The sequence below is a fragment of the Lucilia sericata genome, unplaced genomic scaffold (genome assembly GCF_015586225.1).
Source record: "Lucilia sericata isolate MDLA Ls3-8-SP2 unplaced genomic scaffold, ASM1558622v1 Contig001849F_arrow, whole genome shotgun sequence".
NCBI lineage: Eukaryota > Metazoa > Arthropoda > Insecta > Diptera > Calliphoridae > Lucilia > Lucilia sericata.
The window spans coordinates 60,602-81,998 of NW_023995743.1; the positions used below are offsets into that span (position 1 = coordinate 60,602).

At 30.7% G+C, this 21,397-nt stretch overlaps 1 protein-coding gene across 5 annotated transcripts in view; it reads left to right on the forward strand.

Annotated features, from left to right (window-relative positions):
* LOC119612854 (serine/threonine-protein kinase BRSK1) overlaps window positions 1-19,538 on the forward strand; it is a 38,431-nt gene extending 18,893 nt beyond the window's left edge. Inside the window, exons 2-16 of one of the 5 annotated variants that reach the window (XM_037968731.1) lie at window positions 195-1,043; window positions 5,149-5,243; window positions 8,168-8,394; window positions 8,465-8,615; window positions 8,996-9,211; window positions 11,714-11,913; window positions 11,981-12,205; window positions 13,952-14,430; window positions 14,495-14,653; window positions 14,716-14,882; window positions 14,957-15,061; window positions 18,390-18,465; window positions 18,531-18,700; window positions 18,765-18,898; window positions 19,047-19,538. In XM_037968731.1, coding sequence (XP_037824659.1) covers window positions 956-1,043; window positions 5,149-5,243; window positions 8,168-8,394; window positions 8,465-8,615; window positions 8,996-9,211; window positions 11,714-11,913; window positions 11,981-12,205; window positions 13,952-14,430; window positions 14,495-14,653; window positions 14,716-14,882; window positions 14,957-15,061; window positions 18,390-18,465; window positions 18,531-18,700; window positions 18,765-18,898; window positions 19,047-19,131 — 2,577 coding nt within the window. In that variant the 5' untranslated portion in view covers window positions 195-955 and the 3' untranslated portion in view covers window positions 19,132-19,538. The remainder of the gene's footprint in view (window positions 1-194; window positions 1,044-5,148; window positions 5,244-8,167; window positions 8,395-8,464; window positions 8,616-8,995; window positions 9,212-11,713; window positions 11,914-11,980; window positions 12,206-13,951; window positions 14,431-14,494; window positions 14,654-14,715; window positions 14,883-14,956; window positions 15,062-18,389; window positions 18,466-18,530; window positions 18,701-18,764; window positions 18,899-19,046) is intronic. The other 4 variants (XM_037968732.1, XM_037968733.1, XM_037968734.1 and 1 more) reach the window with 4 other exon arrangements.
* The last annotated feature ends 1,859 nt before the right edge of the window (window positions 19,539-21,397 follow it).

The following is a 21,397-nucleotide window of genomic DNA, read 5'->3' on the forward strand; positions in this document are numbered from 1 at the left end:
TAAAATTTATTGAAACGTATCTATTTGTACGTACACTAGTATGCACTTAGTTACACTTTAACTAAATCTTGAAAACTTTTCTGAATTTTCTTTTTAACGGATATCTGAAACCAGATCAAATCCAGACAACTGTTTGCAATTAAATAAAACAACATGAATAATGTACAATTTCTTCCTTTTCCATTTGATTTTAGGTGCTAATTCATGTTTTCCGTTCATTATCCTCTAACTACAAATGCATTCACAAGACATTAACAAGGCGAAAAACAACAACAACAACAACAAGAACAATATTCCCTATATTGAAAGAACAAAATTTAAATGTATCCGTCTGAGCAAAAGAATTTCAACGATAATTCATGAATAAAACAACAGCAGACACTTGAGATTTAAGCGAAACGACAACAACTACATATAACGGGAGCAGTGGCTGTAATAACCAGAAAAGCAGGCATCAGGACAGACATAAATATGGTATTTTAAAGAGCGGCAACTACCACTTGCAACAAAAATTGCAACAAACAACCAACTAAGCAAACAACATACTAGCAACTAACAACAAGCAATAAAACTTTCATAAACACGCCAAAGTAATTAGAAGGAAACTTTAACCCAATTTGCCTGCACTGAATAATACTAATACTATCAGCAACAACAAAACTATAACACTACATAGACACTTTTGCACATTTACATTCTCGTTCCAAACATAGTGGCCAACACCAACCAATAAACGAAATCATATACCATAAACATACATACATACTTTATTAAGAAGGAAATAAAATTTGCAACAACAAACTAAAAAACTACAAGAACAAGGAGCTGTAGGAAACAGAACAGCAAACACAACAACAAACAAAACAAATTTGGGACAACCCCCATTGGCCAAAGTGCATGGAATTTTCATGTGATTTAGGAAGTGCGAACGTGGGCCGAAGCCAGAGATAACAAAATGCAGAAAGAAAATAATACAACAATAGAGAATTGCCAATATGTGGGCCCATATCGTCTGGAAAAAACACTCGGCAAAGGACAAACGGGTATGTTATTTAAGAATTTTGTTTTAGATTTATGTTAAGATTATGTTAAAGTAGATTCCAACATATTTTGTGTTTATTCTTGACCATATCCGGGCCTAATGGAAAAAGTTTGTTGGTAAAAACCAAAAATGTATATAGTATTCATCAGTTCTTGGACGTAATCAGTTTTGTGGACGTAATTTCTAGGAATTTTCCAATCAAAATTCGTGATGGTGTTGATCCAATGGCTAAAGTAGCTTAGTAAAGCTGAAGTACGGCAAAAATAGTGAGGTCTGAAGACCAATTCCCTGACAATTGCTGTTGAGAAATGTAACATACTAGATTACATCCTAAGAAACCTTAAAACTCTGATCTCTTCTTTTGGAGATACATATAAAATATTTATTCATTCCACACACTGCTATTGTTTTCAACACGTCTGCTTTCATATATATGTTTAACCAATATTGCAGTTTACAAACATAGCATAAAAAGTGCAAAGTTGCTGCAATATTTTGATAAAGAAAATAAATTTGGAACAAAAAATAGGTGTATTTTCTCTTCTAATACATACCCAGCAAAAAAGTGAGGATAAAGAAATAGAATTTTCACCACAAATAACATACTTGAAGTACTTTCAATTTTGGTGAAAAACCTATGAATTTTACATTAGCGTGTCATTGGAGCGATGTTGTTCAATTTTGACAACTTTGAACTACAATATAATCCTATTTTTAGAAGCAGTAAATTTCAATATTTGGATGTCAAAAATAAACCACATTTTTTCAATGACATGCTTATGTAAATTTCATTGGTTTTTCACCAAAGTGTGATGTACTCGAATACGTTATTTGTAGTGTCTTTATAAGTTCGTCGTTCCGTGTGTAACACCAAGAAATATTCATCTGAGACCCAACAAAGTATATATATTCTTGGTCCTTATGAAATTCAAATTCACCCAAAACATTTACTATTATCCTAAGCAGTTTGGTATTGAAAATCAGCAAAATCGGTTCACAACGTAAAAAGTTATGAGTAAAAATTTCAGACTACCTCGAAAAAATTACGTTTTTTTCCCAATTTCTCAGAAACTACCAAAGATATTTCGATGCAGTGATCAATTATGTTCAAAATATTTACAATCGATTGAATATTTCCCACAGTCCCCATACAAAGGTATATATTCCCGGAAATTAGTTTATCGTTAACAACTACCTCAAATATATCGGTATCAACACAAAGTTTTGTACATGCAAATATAATATATATGAACAGAAATCATACTATCAACGTAGATCTCAGTCGGTCTACAAATGGTCATAGCTCCCATATAAGGTTCACTTCCGAAAATCACTTAAACGCACATATGTCATTGATAAAATTCGACATGTTTTGTGTACATACAAATCATTCTACGAAATTTTTTACGGATCGGTCCATTATTGTTTATAGCTCCCATATAAGGCTCACTGCCGAAAATCACTTAAAGGCATATATTTTATTTCACAAATATGTTTTGTCTACATATGAATCACTCTACGAATTTTTTTTCCGGGTAGGCCCATAATTGGTCATAGCTCCCATATAAGGTCCACTTCCGAAAAACACTTAAACGCATATATTTCATTGAATTCAAAAGATATAGGGGTAAAATTCGACACAAATATGTTTTGTGTACATACAAATCATTCTACCAAATTTTTTACTGATCGGTCCATTATTTGTTATAGCTCCCATATAAGGCCCACTTCCGAAAATCACTTAAAGGCGCATATTTCATTGTGAAATAAAGCTATCTTGATAAAATTCGACACAAATATGTTTTGTCTACATATGAATCACTCTATGAATTTTTTTTCGGATAGGCCCACAATTAGCCAAAGCTCCCTTATAAGGTCCACTTCCGAAAATCACTTAAACGCATATATTTCTTTAAATTCTAAAGCTATAAGGATATAATTCGACTTGAATAAATCATTCTACCACTATTTTCCCGGATCGGTCCATTATTGGTCTAGCTCCCATATAAGGCCGATTTCCGAAAATCACTTAAATGCACATATTTCATTATCAAATAAAGTTATCACTATACGAATTTTTTTCGGGATAGGCTACCATATAAAGTTCACTTACGAAAATCACTTAAACGCATATATTTCTTTGAATAATAAAGCTATCGGGATAAAGTACGACTTGAATATGTTTTGTGAGCATAAAAATCATTCTGCGGAATTTTTTTCCGGATCGGTCCATAAGTTGTCTTAGCTCCCATATAAGGTATACCTCTGAAAATCACTTAATACCACTTAATTCGTTATTAAATTATTATATCCGGATAAAATTCGACATGAATATGTTCTGTGTATAGATAAATCATTCTATTAAATTGTTTTCGAACTGGCCTATTAATATAAAATTTTCTTGACTTAATTAAAATTAGATTGACATATGTATATATGATAATACCCTCAATACGGATACAAAAATTTTACTTAAAAATAGCTTGCTGGTGGAGGGTATTTAAGATTCGGCATAGCCGAATATAGCACTCTAACTTGTTTTTATATCTCTTTCTTCACTTTTCAGTGGGGTTGCATTTGTAAGGAAATATTTGGTTTATAAAACCGAAAAATAAGTAATCGCATTTTTGGATGTGATTAAGATGTCGTTTGTAAAGGATGACATCAATTATTTTTTGCTGGGTAGCCAAGTATTTTACTTACATACCCCCATCTTATATTTAGTGCACTAAAAGTAATAAAAGTACCTTGCAGCAAATAAATATTTAAAAACTTGATTATTTTTGTCTCATACTTAGTATATGTACGTACATACGTTAGAGTTTCCGAGGAACAGCTTTTTAAGAATTTTATGTAAGAATACCTCTCGATGCGTATTAATGTACTGAACACGAGAAAAATAAAAAATATTTTTTTTCGAATGGTTCTCAGTTCCCTACCAGCGATTGAAAATCCTGACCTCAGTATAATTTTTGAGAAATAAAATATTATCGATTTTTCTCAGAATTTCCCTAATTTTCTGTACATTACTTACTGATTAATCTTAATATTTTTGTATTTTTTGGTCCAAAAAATGATGTTTAGTGGGTTGGAGAGGCATATTATTTTCGCTTTTTATCGAAATGGGTGTTTAAAAAATATTTTGGCATTTGGTTTAGTCCATTTCAGAATTTTTTAGAATTTGTTGAAATTTATATACATACTCCTTACGCTAAAAGTAATTTTGCGGGCTAAAAATACACAAAAATTATTTTAGTTATTTTTCCAGCGATAAGCTCAAAATTACGGAATTTTTGAGACCCATTTCGAAAAGATTGCAGAAATTTTTTTTATCATGTTGTACTGAGATCAAAATTTTTAATCTCAGGTAGGAGAAGCTTTTCAAACAAATATTGGTTTATTTTTCTAGTATTTACTACATTAAAACACATCGATTGAGAGGTATTCCTCCAAAAAAAGTGGTCCACGGGACACCCTAATGTACATATATGTATGGAATTGTTTAAAGTTTTAATTTTAAAGTACACAGGTCAATGATGAAAAAACTTAATTTTCACTAATCCCAGTGTTATTTCGTGTACAGGTTCCAAAAAATATATAAGATGGGAAAATATCATAGCAAATAAATTTTTAAAAAATTCCGCTTTTTACACCCAATAACAAATTCAAATCCATGTTATTTTTGTCTCATTAAGTTAGGAATTGTGGTCTACGTTGTTGATTATGAAATGAACAAACAAATATTTATTAACATTTTTTCGGACTTCACGCTCTCTTGAAATTCAAAATTAAAATCGGCTCAGAAAGTTATTCTGAACCGATTGGTATACTTTAAGGTGGGTGTAGGACCAATTTTTTTGGGTGTTACAAACATCAGCACAAACGCATAATACCACCCCTATAGTCGTGTAGGGTATACAAATGTGTGGTAGAAATATATTGTTGAAATAATTCTTTCAATATTTATAAATTCCCAAGAATTTATACACAAACTTGTCCTCTATATGTATGTGCATAAAATTTTAATATAATAAACATTAATATATGTAAATATATGCATTCATAACAATTACTTCCTATTTGCTTTTCTTTAATTTTCTTAACAGGTCTGGTCAAATTGGGAGTGCATTGTGTAACTGGGAAAAAAGTGGCCATAAAAATAATAAATCGTGAAAAATTAAGTGAATCTGTGTTAATGAAGGTGAGTTAAATATGTACTTATAAATAAATAAATACAAAAACAACTATGAACAAATCACTTTTTTTATTTATGTTCAAACGGTGAAATGTTGATTTGAAAATTGTTGTTAAAACACGTGTCCTAATCAATTGGCTACAACAGCAACAACAACAAAAATATGTATGTCGCCATATTGTTCTCAATCGAATTCTTGTAGTTGTTATGTTTTCAAAATTTCTTTATCCTTGTTGCGTGAGAGACGAAATAAACTTGAGGTTTAAATTTGTTGCCATGTTTTATTTTTATCACGCAATCCAATTAAAAGTAGTTTACCTTGTCCTCTATTATACATACTGCCAATCTAAACCAAACCCCATCTCTCTTTCTCTGTTGTTACTAACTCAAAGAGTTTTTCCTTAAAAGTTTTTCTTTGTTGTCGTTGTTGGTGATGGTGTAAAGGAAGTCAATGTTTCCCTTTCCTATTAAGGGATTTTAATTCTCTTATTAAGTTTGTATTGTTTTAGATGTAAGTATTTTATTTCTCTATTTTTATTTGAATATTAATTGACATTGTAATTAGTTTCGGTCAAGTATAAATTTAATGGTTCTTGAAGATACATTTTTATTATTTTTGTTTAGAAATTACATTACAATAAAATGAACAAAATCTGTTGTTATTTATGGAGCAATTAACACGGATGCTTAATTAATAAATTTTTTGCAAAACATATATTTTGCATTTTTCTATATACAAAACAGGAAATCAGTCCTTTAATAAAAAAGGGTAGGGTATATCGATTTTGTCTTGTCCTTTGTAACACAAAAGATATCTTTTTGTTTAGATTTTAAGAACATCGAGCCATGATCGACCTTCTATCTATCTATCTATCTATCTATCTATCTATCTATCTATCTATCTATCTATCTATCTATCTATCTATCTATCTATCTATCTATCTATCTATCTATCTATCTATCTATCTATCTATCTATCTATCTATCTATCTATCTATCTATCTAGCTATCTATCTATCTATCTATCTATCTATCTATCTATCTATCTATCTATCTATCTATCTATCTATCTATCTATCTATCTATCTATCTATCTATCTATCTATCTATCTATCTATCTATCTATCTATCTATCTATCTATCTATCTATCTATCTATCTATCTATCTATCTATATCTATCTATCTATCTATCTATCTATCTATCTATCTCTATCTATCTATCTATCTATCTATCTATCTATCTATCTATCTATCTATCTATCTATCTATCTATCTATCTATCTATCTATCTATCTATCTATCTATCTATCTATCTATCTATCTATCTATCTATCTATCTATCTATCTATCTATCTATCTATCTATCTATCTATCTATCTATCTATCTATCTATCTATCTATCTATCTATCTATCTATCTATCTATCTATCTATCTATCTATCTATCTATCTATCTATCTATCTATCTATCTATCTATCTATCTATCTATCTATCTATCTATCTATCTATCTATCTATCTATCTATCTATCTATCTATCTATCTATCTATCTATCTATCTATCTATCTATCTATCTATCTATCTATCTATCTATCTATCTATCTATCTATCTATCTATCTATCTATCTATCTATCTATCTATCTATCTATCTATCTATCTATCTATCTATCTATCTATCTATCTATCTATCTATCTATCTATCTATCTATCTATCTATCTATCTATCTATCTATCTATCTATCTATCTATCTATCTATCTATCTATCTATCTATCTATCTATCTATCTATCTATCTATCTATCTATCTATCTATCTATCTATCTATCTATCTATCTATCTATCTATCTATCTATCTATCTATCTATCTATCTATCTATCTATCTATCTATCTATCTATCTATCTATCTATCTATCTATCTATCTATCTATCTATCTATCTACTATCTATCTATCTATCTATCTATCTATCTATCTATCTATCTATCTATCTATCTATCTATCTATCTATCTATCTATCTATCTATCTATCTATCTATCTATCTATCTATCTATCTATCTATCTATCTATCTATCTATCTATCTATCTATCTATCTATCTATCTATCTATCTATCTATCTATCTATCTATCTATCTATCTATCTATCTATCTATCTATCTATCTATCTATCTATCTATCTATCTATCTATCTATCTATCTATCTATCTATCTATCTATCTATCTATCTATCTATCTATCTATCTATCTATCTATCTATCTATCTATCTATCTATCTATCTATCTATCTATCTATCTATCTATCTATCTATCTATCTATCTATCTATCTATCTATCTATCTATCTATCTATCTATCTACTATCTATCTATCTATCTATCTTCTATACTATCTTCTATCTATCTATCTATCTATCTATCTATCGATCTATCTATCTATCTATCTATCTATCTATCTATCTATCTATCTATCTATCTATCTATCTATCTATCTATCTATCTATCTATCTATCTATCTATCTATCTATCTATCTATCTATCTATCTATCTTATCTATCTATCTATCTATCTATCTATCTATCTATCTATCTATCTATCTATCTATCTATCTATCTATCTATCTTCTATCTATCTATCTATCTATCTATCTATCTATCTATCTATCTATCTAATCTATCTATCTATCTATCTATCTATCTATCTATCTATCTATCTATCTATCTATCTATCTATCTATCTATCTATCTATCTATCTATCTATCTACCTATCTATCTATCTATCTATCTATCTATCTATCTATCTATCTAAAGTCGATGGTCGGGCCCACACTTTTATGTAGTAACGAAGAATTGAGGGTCCTTCTAGGGTTCTTTTTTTCATTAAGGAAATTTATTTACAGAATGTAAACTAACGTTAATTTTTTAATTCTTTCAGGTTGAGCGTGAAATAGCGATTATGAAATTAATCGATCATCCGCATGTCCTCGGTCTAAGTGATGTCTATGAGAATAAAAAATATTTATATTTAATACTCGAACATGTATCAGGTGGTGAACTGTTTGATTATTTGGTGAAAAAAGGACGTTTGACACCTAAAGAAGCACGCAAATTTTTTCGTCAAATAATCTCAGCTTTAGACTTTTGTCATTCACATTCAATATGGTAATTTAATGATTTACTTTGAGCAATGAATTTATATTCCTTATAAACAATTAATTCTATTTTTGAACAGTCATCGAGATTTAAAACCGGAAAATTTATTACTAGACGAAAAGAATAATATAAAAATAGCAGATTTTGGTATGGCGTCTTTGCAACCGGCTGGTTCAATGTTGGAAACATCATGTGGTTCACCGCATTATGCTTGTCCAGAGGTTATAAGGGTATGAAAGGAATCACAACTTTAACAGTGGCAAATAACTTTTATCAATTGGTTGTAATGAATTGATGGACAGTACAAACAATTACTTGCATAGGACATACATACATATGAATATGCTGACATTTACATTTACTACAAACTTGTACATAGTAGATTTTATATACAAGTTTGTTAAACTTACAAAATATGACCTCAATTCAATACAGCAATAAACAATACAAGTCCAACATTATTTTTTTTTTTCTTTTTTTTATAGTGTTTAATTGTGGCATACTTATATTTAGTGTCTGTTTGTGTAGTGTGGCATGCCACTGAAATCCAATCGAACGTATATAAATTGCAATAAAATATTCATTTGTTTGATTCTTCTTTTGTTTTAAGGGTGAAAAATATGATGGACGTAAAGCGGATGTTTGGTCTTGCGGTGTCATCCTTTACGCACTTTTAGTCGGCGCTCTGCCATTCGACGATGACAATTTACGACAACTATTGGAAAAAGTCAAAAGGGGTGTGTTCCATATACCACATTTTGTACCACCCGATTGTCAAAGTCTGCTGCGTGGTATGATAGAAGTAAATCCAGAACGGCGTCTGACGGTGAGTCATACGTATAATATTTGTTGTTGTTGTTTTTATGTTTTTGGTAGTAAAATTTATAACAAGGAGTGTTAAGTTGCGGTTTTAACGACTTTTGTCTGCACTGCGTTTTTAATTTAGAATTAAATACTTCTTAAATCATACATGTGTAGTCAATGTAATCAATTTGGGAAAACAGTAAAATATTCTTCGTTTAACGGTTAAGTTTCAAAAGTTCAAGCAAATTTCGATTTTTTTGGTATCTATTCGATCACAATAGGAATTTGCACGTCCCAAACCTATTGTTTGACATACTTTTTGTGAACTAAAGATATGATATTAGATAATATTTGGTTTCAACCAAAAAGTTCACTTTAATAGATTTTTACTCAATCAGGACTTTGCGTGTTTAATTTGAAAGTATCATTGAACAAAGAATAAGTACCAAAATGTTCCTTTTATAGATTCTCATTTACTTCGGGATCTATGGGCAATTTCATGTCAAATGACCCAACTCAAAAAATTGATTTACAAGAAATTTGCACCAAAGTTAGTACTATTGGATAGTAGATCAGACACAAATTTTCAGCTCTATCGGTCAAGAACTGCAGGACTTAAAGGTCAAAGTTGGACATTTTTGTCATACAAGTTTTTATTTAAATGAGTGTAACTTTTCACCTATTGGTCCTAGCAAAAATTGTCCAAAGGAGTTCAGGTAGCTATTTCTTCATTGTTTCCAAAAAAAAAAAAATTTTAATAATCCAAATCGGAAGACATCGATTCACTTGACACGAAATTCTTCATATTCTTAATTTTATGTTTCTATGTTCAATATCATAAACTCAAAAAATGTCAGTTAAGGAACGAATAAAGTACCGGAATGTCCCATTTTATATATTCCCATTTACTCCACATAGTTAATTTCATGTTTCTAGGTTCACTTATATAGAAAACTCAACAGGTACCAGTTAAAGAACGAAAAAGTACCAAAAACTAGTCCTTGGTAGCAAAGAAAAAAGGAACCCATTTGCATTTTAAAATTTGTATTTTTTCCTATCCCTGCTAAATTTGTCACACACAATTCTCCATCCCTTCTCACGAAGGTGAAGGGTATAAAAACAGCAGGCTTGGGGGTAATGATTACATTTTCAATTACAATTACATTTGAAGTAATTGCAATAGAAGCATTACTAATTACGATTACTTTTAATTGTATTTGTAATTGAAGTTTTGCAAATTACTAGTAATTGCAAATAAAGTTTTTCCAAATACAATTACTTGTAATTGTTAATGTTGTTCCTTATAATTACATGTAACTTGTAATTAGTGATACCTAAATTACAAGTAATTGTAATTGGTAAACTTCAATTTCAAGTACTTGTAATTGGGAAAACTTTAATTACAATGGAGTTATTGCAATAGAAGCTTTACTAATTACAATTACTTTTAATTGTATTTGTAATTGTAATTGAAGCTTTGCAAATTACAATTAATAGTAATTGCAAATAAAGTTTTTCCAATTACAATTACCTATAATTGTAATTGATGAATATCCAATTATAACTACTTGTAATTGTTGCTTTTGTTCCTTATAATTACATGTAATTTGTAGTTAGTGATACCTAAATTACAAGTACAAGTAATTGTAATTGGTAAACCTCAATTTCAAGTACTTGCAATTGGAAAAACTTTAATTACAATTACAAGTAATGGTTTGTTGGTCTATTACACATTACAAGTTATTGTAATTGGAATAACTTCAATTACAAGTTATTGCAATTGGAATAACTTCAATTACAAGTAATTGTAATTGATTATTGCTCAATTAGACGAATTTTAGACGATTTTATCCTGAAAACATATTAATTCGGGTATTCGATTAAAAATTGTTATTCATTCGAATAAAAATAGTATTCTTTATTTGAATAATTTTTATTCGAATAATAGTTCTAGTATTAAAGTAACAAAATGACAAAATCTGTGTTATAATTTATTTATTATGTTTTGATCTGTATCATTAGAATTGTATTTACCAAAAATGGGAATCCAAAATTTTTTATGAAAGAATTTGAAAATTTTTCAAAATTTACATTTCATCTAGAAAACGATTTATTTAAATAGAACTCTTGGTAATTCAGGCAAAACCATAAAACTTAATACAAATACACTTTATTATTGTGATAAACTGCAATGATTATGGTGTAAATGTTTGAATTCTATGACAGAATGACAAATTTGTCTATAGGGTACACATACAAACAAATGAAAACATAAATCACCCATATTTGAAAGGAAACTTTTAGATATTTTGTCTTATGTTTTTAAAACAAATCGAAAAGTATAGGGATGAGCATCATCTTACTATTGACGCATAAAAGTGTAAACAATAAATGAATGATGATGATGAGTCAGTCAGTAGTCAATGCTACCAAAATAAGCTTAACAAGCTAAAAAACTAAAAAATCTGTGTGAGTAATATGTATATGTGTCTAACTATGGTTTTCTTATTTTTTTATGGGGTAGTTGGCTGAAATAAATCGTCATCCGTGGGTTACTGCTGGTGGTAAGGGTGAATTAGAATTGGAGCTTCCCATGATGGAAGTCGTTCAGACGCATGTTATACCTTCTGCTTCGGCTGTGGACCCTGATGTTTTAAATGCCATTTGTTCCTTGGGTTGTTTTAAGGAAAAGGAAAAACTTATACAAGAATTATTGAGTTCAACGTAAGTAATCGTAATTAAGTGTTTTCAAAAGTTTTTACATTTCTTGTTTTTTATTTTTTTTATTTAGACACAATACCGAAAAAGTTATATATTTTCTGTTATTGGATCGTAAACGTAGACGTCCAGCTTTAGAAGATGATGAAGAAATCGCTCAAAAATCTCGCAGTGAACTAGAGGCCGCTGATCCTCCACGTAAACGTTTAGATACATGTCGTATTAATGGTACAAACTCTACTAGTTATGGCCAAATATCTGAAGGTTCTCCCTTGACGCCTAGAAGACAAGCTTTCAAGTGAGTTGAACTAATAACTGTTGAATTGTCAATGTGTAAAATATCTTTTAGATTTGTATGTATGTATGTGAACGTATTAGAATTGTTGTTCTGTAGATTTCACTATTTTATAAGATTTTAATTTGGCGATTTCTTTAATCCATTGGAAACTATACTTATTTTGCATTCATTTGCTAAAACATGGCTTTAAGATCGAAAATTTTTCCAAACATCAGTTCAGTAAAATATCTGAATATTTAAGGTAAAGTTAGGAAGAGTGGTTAACCAAAATTACAATCAGACTTTTAAGAACAGGTCATTCTCCTAAATTCCGGTATTTTTAATAGATGGCTTCAAATAGAAAAATTATTTTTAAATTAAGAGGACTAGTTCTATAGTTCATAGGGTATAGCCGATTATATGATACTCTACATCAGTTGTAGGTAGGTAGGTAGGTTACGTGGGTTGCTCGCTAGCAAGTGAGTTCACTCGGAGGTCTCGTGGCCCATTGTCATACCCTTAGAATTACCATTCCCTAATATTGAGAGAAGGGTTTCCCTCCCTAATTTGGTTGACTACTTGGTTCGTTCGGTCTCCGTGTATACCAGCCGGTGCTTTTAATAAAACCGATCACGTTTATTAGTGACGCACCTCTGAGATAGTCTAGATCATGGAAAAGAGCTCTACTAAGATAAAGTAGTCTGTGCTCTTGTAAGGATGGGCAGTCACATAGAAGGTGTTGTACCGATTCCACTTCTACAGTAACTATAATTTGGGTAGCGCATACGTTCCGACATATGTCTAATTATACCTAATCGAGTTCTTACTAAGAGACAAGAACGTCCTAGTCCTATCTGTTGTCAGAGAGGCCAGAGCAGTCTCGATGTTCTACAAGTGATGATATTTGAATACCTGAGTTCCGTCTCACTCAAAACTCATTAATTTCTCAATTTTGATAGAGTGTGTGTAGGTTAAGTCTAGGGACGACCCTTTGGTTGCACATTCATCAGATATTTCATTTCCCCGGATGCCCTCATGTCCTGGAACTCATATCAACTAAACATGATGTTGTGTCAGTTGTGCCAATTGAGAAGACATTTCGCCTTAATAACATTGGAGTTAAGAGCCTTGTAAGTATCAAATAAAACCCGATCATTACGAAAATCGGTAGTATCAGATTTTTGTGGAATACTATTACATTCAAAGTCCTATCCGGAAGGTTCGTATTGATGATACGCGATATATCACAATATAGAGACTGTATTTCAGAATGTTTAGATAGAGTATTATATATGACTTATTAATTAGTATGAAATACTCAAACCTCTCAGATATAGATTCGAAACAGTTTAGAACAATTTAGAATCCTTGTAGTTGTATTGTGTGTTGCATACATATGCCGCAAGCCAGAGATGTAGGGTATAATAAATAATTTATCTCATATTTATTTATAATGTAAATATATCACACTTAAACATCGTTCATGCATTCTTTAGTATTTGTACATCAAAATAAATAATTTATCTTTAACACTTAAATATTTTTGTACTTTCATGAAACAAAATTTAAAATCAATCATTGTTATTCGTATATGTTCGTTGTAAATTGTCTGTTGTATGAAACACAAAACATTTACACGTCATCATAAAAAAAAATATTATTGCAAAACATCTTGTGTTGTAAAATGCTATTGCCTCTATCACCTGCTTTAAACACAACGAAACAAACACCTTCAAAATCCAAATCAAATCAAATTCACATTAACAGCTTCCGATCCTATAGTAGTACACGTAATCACCAAAGACGTTCTCCTACATCGGTTTCTACGATGCGTTCTTCTTCATATCATAGTCCAACACGATGTAATTCTCCGATTAGTTCGGCTCAGCAGCAGGCCAATGTTTTGTCCAGACCTTCGTCGCCGGCCTCATCGTCGGGTCACTCGTCACGTCATTCAACTTATGGCGATAGAGAGCGATCATCATCGGTACATCATACTCCTAGCAGTCGGACCTCATCACATTCATCTCAGGCTGGTGTTGAAGGTCATAATAGTGGCAGTAGTAATGAGGTTGTATCTCGTGAGCTGCGAGAACGAAGAGAATCACGCAACGAACGTTCATCTACAGTACAAACTAGTTGTGTTCCCGGTAGTCCCGGTGGTAATTCAGCAACAGTTCATCAAAGGGCCAATTCTGGACCCACAATCGCCATAAGTATGTTTCACGATCCGGAAGCCAATAATGGTGAGTGTAACACAATTTAGAATCGTGTAGACCTAGATTTAAATCTCTTATATATATTTTCCAGTTATGAATCCTACAACATCACCGTTGATGAATAATAGTACTGCTGCCATAACGGGTTCACCATGCAATGCTCCCGGTGGACAACTGTGGAAAACTAGACTTACCAATATTAAGAATAGTTTCTTAGGTAGTCCACGCTTTCATCGAAGAAAACTTCAGGGTAAGTTGAAAAACTATTAGTATTATAATTCAATTTTTTCAACTCTTGTTTTTATTCTACAGTTTCCGCTGATGAGGTTCATTTAACCCCAGAATCATCACCAGAATTAACCAAACGTTCCTGGTTTGGTAATCTAATCACAACTGAAAAGGATGAAACCTTTACGATTTTGGTTAAAGGAAAGCCCATTGCCACTGTTAAGGCTCATTTGATTCATGCATTTTTGTCGGTATGTTTTATCGATACATTTTTCCAAAATTGAGAGCAGTGTTTTGTTTTTTAAAATTTGATTTTTCCTTCTAGATGGCGGAATTATCGCATAGTGTGGTTTCGCCAACCTCATTTCGTGTTGAGTATAAACGTAACGGCAATGGACCGGTCATGTTTCAGCGACATGTTAAATTTCAGGTATATTAATAGCTTAATTTTAAATTCTATTTATTTATACAAAATTTTACTTCTTTAAATTTATCAGAAGTACATTTTTCTGAAATAAATTAAACAGCTCCCACTTTAATGTAAACAGTAGAATTATAGGGATTCTCAGTAGGGGAATTCAATATCTTAAAGAAATTTTCTTACATTTTATCGCTTGTCAATCACTTAAAGCCGCAAATATTAAATTGTATGTTTCTCAAAGTAAGTGACAAATTGTTGTCATTAGATAATAAGTTATACGCTTCCACGCTACATAGCAGCATATTCTGGGCGTTTTTTGGCTATTGTTCGCTTTAAACGATTATTAACTTAATGCAAGAAGTATTTTCTATGGACAAGGTCTCTCGCTGCTTGCAAATGTTTTAAAATTGCTGATGTTGCCAGCTTTTGTTGAGTATGACAACAATCACCAGTCAATAACACACTGTACACCCTTTTCGGAAATGATAACCAAAAATCATCAATCCATTTAAAATTTTTAAGGAAGTCAAAAAATACAGCTCTATTTCTATGAAATGATTAAAATAATTTTTGAACGGCTTCTGATATAAGGCTCCATTGTGCGAAAGGTCGTAAATAATTTTTGTTTGTACAAACAAAAACCTTATGTAGTATTCACTTAATGTATTATCGTCTGATGTTCAGATACTCAGTTTCCCGGACGTAATTCCTAAGAAGTTTCCAATATAATATCCGGAATAATATCAATCCCAAATCAAATGGTTTTGAGTTCATCGGATTTACTACCACGAGCTCCCTTCGCTTTTCATTTGCTCTTTTGTTGCCGACTACCCCCGAGTGACCTGGTACCAATATGATGTAAACCGTACCTCTAGGAGAGTATTCAGTTAGAGCTTTCTTACAATCCAATACGGCCAATTTTTTTAAGTTTATCAGCTTATATGACCTAACCGCCTTTTGGCTGTCGGGGAATATGTTAAGCCCTGTTGGTGCTATTTTTATTCTAATTAACGCTTTCCGTTATTGCTCGGAAGCTAGTGTTGTGATTAAATAAACGGTGGTACATTTCTGTTTCGGCGACTTTAATATAGAACTCCAGGCCCACTTTTTCCAACAGTTTAGAGCCATCCAAGTTTGCACTAATGTTAAGCTTGATCATGGCATTCTATTTGAGATCAGTGTTTCAAAGTTCCCGACATATTCTGTGTCTGCTGTGCGATAGAGCACGATGTCTGTGTATAGCCTTTCAATATGTCCAGTATATGTTTATTGAAGACATGTCCTGTAACCGCTTTTGGCCAGTTTGCCTATAGCTTTGAGCTTCCTTCGGCTTATATCTTCTATACATATGTTTCAATGGGTGGAATATCTAGCAACGTTTCCAGAGCCTTAGATGACGTCATGCTCTTGACACCATTTATACCCAAGCAGCATGTACGCTAAACTCACTGTAGTAGTTTGATATTACACTTTTTGTCCAAAGAAGTCCACCAGATTATTGAAGCATATGTTATAATTAATCTAATCACACTTTTATAAAGCCAATGAATAATAATAAGACTAAGGTCCCATTTTCTCTATTTTAATTTCCGGTCAAGGATTACACCTTACCTTTGTCTGTTACCGCTATCTTCTTGCAATTTTAGAAATTAGATTTCTTTTTTGTGAAAAGACATATTTCCATCTTCGCCGTGTTAATATTGAGGACTTTCGGTTGAGCCCAGCTCTAAGCCCGTTTTTAGAACCTATTCAGATCTTCTACACAAGTAATTTGGATCCTTTCTCCTTACCTCCTAACCTAACCATCAGTATGTACGTAATTAAAGGCTACTTCGATGTCAATGCGTACTGCAAGTGTGTACTTCATTTATCGCGGTTTCCAACGATCGTCCCTTTACATAAGTATGCTGCTTATATATGAGGTCTTTGTGTCATATACTGCTTTTAACCATGCTATTGACTATTGGCCGCTATTACTTGGAAAATTTGTGTGAGTAAGCATGTACCAAGAGCCATGAATGATGATTTTCAAGATAAATGAAAAGTAAAAATCTTAAAGTATCTGCCTACTTGAAACTAAACGAGGGTGAATCAATAAAAACAGTTAATCTCATTTAGTAATAACCTTAAGGTGTTGCTGTAAATTGTAACACATTTATCCACTCTATGCATTTCTTCTCTGAGGCCTAGGAACAGATAATTACACATTTTGCCAAGGGCGTTCATAGTCATAGTAATAAAAAAAAAACTTAGAAGGATGCTAATAAAATGAAATTAAATATAAATTTATTAAAACGTCACATGATACCAAAGTGTCTAATGCATTTTATATTCATAGAAATTTCCTTTATTATATGAGATTTTAAAATATGTATAATGTACACAATTTTGCAGAGTATTTGAGTGTTATGGGTTTGGACTACGGTTAAAAAAATTCTCAAAAAATTTAATTTTTAAATTATTATACGCTACACCACTTATTGGGGAGGGTATATTTGGTTTGTGCTGATGTTTCTAACGCACAATAATATTGGTCCTATACCCACCTTAAAGTATACCAATCGGCTTGGAATCATTTTCTGAGTCGATTTAGCTATGTCCGTCCGCCTGTGCGTCTGTCAGTCCGACCATGTAAACCTCAAACTACAGGTCGCTATTTTGAAGATAATTCAATAAAATTTGGTACATGATCTTCTATTGTCATAGGGACGTAGGGGAGGCCTATTGAAAATGGTTAAGATCGGTCCATTATTTAACCTAGCCCCCATACAACTGAACCTCCGAATAGGGCTTGTAAACCTTGTAATCAAACTACAGGTCGAAATTTTTAAAATAATTCAATGAAATTTGGCACACGATCTTCTATGGTATCGGAGACGAAGCTTATTGAAAATGGTTAACATTGGCCCATTATTTCACCTAGCCCCCAAACAACTGAAACCGCCGAATAGGGCTCCTAAGTTCATAATTATGATTAATATACTCGTATCTCGACAAAAAGCTGCAAAACCAAGTTCTATACTAGCCTTGATGACCCTCAAAAATTTTATAGTTATAGAGTCTCATTTGACCATAGCCCCTATACAAAGCCCCCTTTAATATTTTACTTAAATGTCCACAATTTTATTCAACAATAAATGGCTTAAGTATATCTTAGGCAAGGTACAATTCAACTTAAATGCTTTATTATGAAAACTAAATCACATTTTAATTTTGTAACAGTGGTAGGGTATTATATGGTCGGCCTCGCCCGACTATAATTTCGTACTTGTTAAATATCCTGTCCTGATTGTTTTCAATAACTTTATAAAGAATATATTTTATTATACATTTTCAGGTTGATATTAGTGCTATTTGCAAACAGGGTGATGTAGCAGATATGTTATTTGCTCTAACATTTACACTATTATCGGGTAAATAATCTCAGAAATGTATATAAATTATAATGGAAATTATAACTATTTAATATTTACTTTAGGTAATATAAGACGATTCCGTCGTATTTGTGAACACATACAATCTCAGGTATGTTCGAAACGTTTTCCGGGACCTAGTAGTCCGCCTACAGTACCAACTGTTACCCAAGCAGTATCAGAGAGTTCATCTTGTGGTTCCGTATCCAGTGAACGTTTGTCCTATAAGAGACAGGTTTGAACTAATTTTTGTTTAAAAAGGTTGAGTAAATAATGTTATAATTTATTCCCCGATTTAGCAAATCGAAAATGATACAGAAAACGATTCAATATTTACGTACAAATCTGGCAATAGTCGTCGTTCATCGGCCACAAATAATAATAATGCCAATCCTATCGATATGCCTGGTAGTCCCATTGCGGTAAGATCCAAGTAAGTCCACTCTATCTATCTATGTCTCTCTCTCTCTATCTACACACACTTAAAGTAGTGATTAAAAGCCACAGGCCGCAGGCCGTGGAGCACCAAACCAAAATATAAACACACACACACAAAACAAATAATGTGTCTATTTTGTTAGTTCCGAATCAGCTGAACAGGAGCGGTCACGTGATATCCAGAGTGAGCGTCAGGCGACAACAATGTCCGGGAGTGCAATAGCATGAGAATTATTTCTCTGATTTGGTTCAAGTTTTATACAAATTATTTATTTTCCACAAATCTACCAACTTTTACTTCAGGTTTAAGTATTTCTACACAAAAATCTCTTTCACACACACACACTTATAAGTGAAATTAATTAATAAAATAAAATAAAAAATTAAAACTAAAAACAACCAAGAAAACCAGAAATTCTTAACCATTAATAGTATTCAAATTTTTTTCAAAAACAAAAATAAAAACTAACCAATAAAAACCAAAAAATAAACACAAATTAAGAAGCAATAAAAACAATTTAATCAAATTTTCTTAAGCCTAAATAACAAAAAAAAAAAAAAAAAAACAACAAAGAAATTGTGAAAAAAAACTTTATGCATTTAGAACAATTTGTGTTTTAGAAAAACCAAAAAAATCATCATCATATTCACCTTTGATGAGTAGAAAAATTGCATAATAAAACAAATTGAAGATAAATATTTTTTATAATAAAATTTGCTTTTAAACTAGAGGACAAATTTTCATATAAATGCTTGTTAAATTAAAAGAAAAAATAAAAATAATAAAATACAAAAATAGTCAGTTGAAAGATCACCAAAAACAATAATTATTGCTTCAACTCAATGTCGATACATTTGTACTAAATACTTACAAACACTTGATAATATTTTCTAACTTTTTTGGGTTTTCTACTAAAAATTTTGAGCTCCTTTTTTTATTTTTGTTAAATTTGACTTAAACATTGTTGCCGCCGAGCCGTAAAAATAAAAAACTTAAGAAAAGAAGAAAATGCTTAAATAAATTATTAAATGGGTGGGCTGCTTTAGGCCTACCCGAGAATATACTTATACTTACATATACCTAATAATTGCAGTGCAAGTCGTTGCATGGACTTACACACAAGAAATAAACTTATTATAAAGTTAAAAGCTAAAAAAATTACCGACCAGTGATTATTTGATCGACAGAATCAGATTGATTGTAAATTGATGAAAAATCTTTTGATTTATATGTTGTTGTATGTATGTATAACTAATATACTACATAACCTAACAAACAAACAAATTCTCGTATGTAAGTGTTAAAACATATACATTTTTACATAAATTAAAAATTGTATAAAAAAATTTGTATATTTAAAAGTGAAATGAATTTGAACTCAGCAACAACAACACCGAACTAACCAATGTTGAAGCATTGAAATTTGTTGTAAAAACGAAATTATTAATGTTGAGGAAAACCAAAATAAAAGAGATAAATTTATAAACATTAAACGAGAAAAAAAAAAGAAAAATATTTTGAATAACAAAATTAATGAAATCTATATACAAACTAATTAAAAGAAATCATGGAATGTATGAATACGTATGTTTGATTGATCGGATACGAGTTTTGAAGTCAAAATACATATATAAATTCTACAAGTGTAGTATTTAATACTCATTAAACTATAAATTATACATAGAATAGATTGTTTTTACTTTTGTCTTTTTATTGAAATAATTTGTATAAATTGCATGAATAATATGAATAATAATTCACATAAATATCGAAATAAATCATCAAACACAAAATGTTTTTTTCTCTTTTTTTTAAATAAAACTCTAATAGATATTAAGTGATTAATTTGTTTTAAATTTGATTTATTATTAATATTTTTAGACATTTACATTTGAGCACAGTGTTAGACTTTTGATAAAATATAGTCATAATATTTCATTATATTATTTTCGTATTAATCATAATATGATCTTAAAACATCATATTATAACCCAACATTATCATAACATTGTCATACATGATAATATGTTCTGAGGTAATAATATTATGATCCATAGTAATCATATTGTGGTAAAACACTCATATTATAGTTAGAAATAATTTTATTATGGCTCTTAGTAATCATATTATGATTCAAAGTTATCATATTATAATCCGAAATTCTTCTACTAAAGTAAACATATTATGGTTTAAAGTAATATTACGTATTATGGTTTAGAATAATCATATGATTAAAAGTAATCATATTATGATCGGAAATTCTACTACATAAAGTCATTATGTACGATCATAATATGATTACACTGGATCATAATAAGATTACATTGAATCATAATATGGTTACTTATTATTATATATTTATTATTATATTGTTGTAGTATAATAATAATAATGTATGTATAATAATAATGTACTAACATTGTCATACATGATAATAATATGTTCTGAGATAATCATATTATGGGTCATAGTAATCATATTATGATGCAAAGT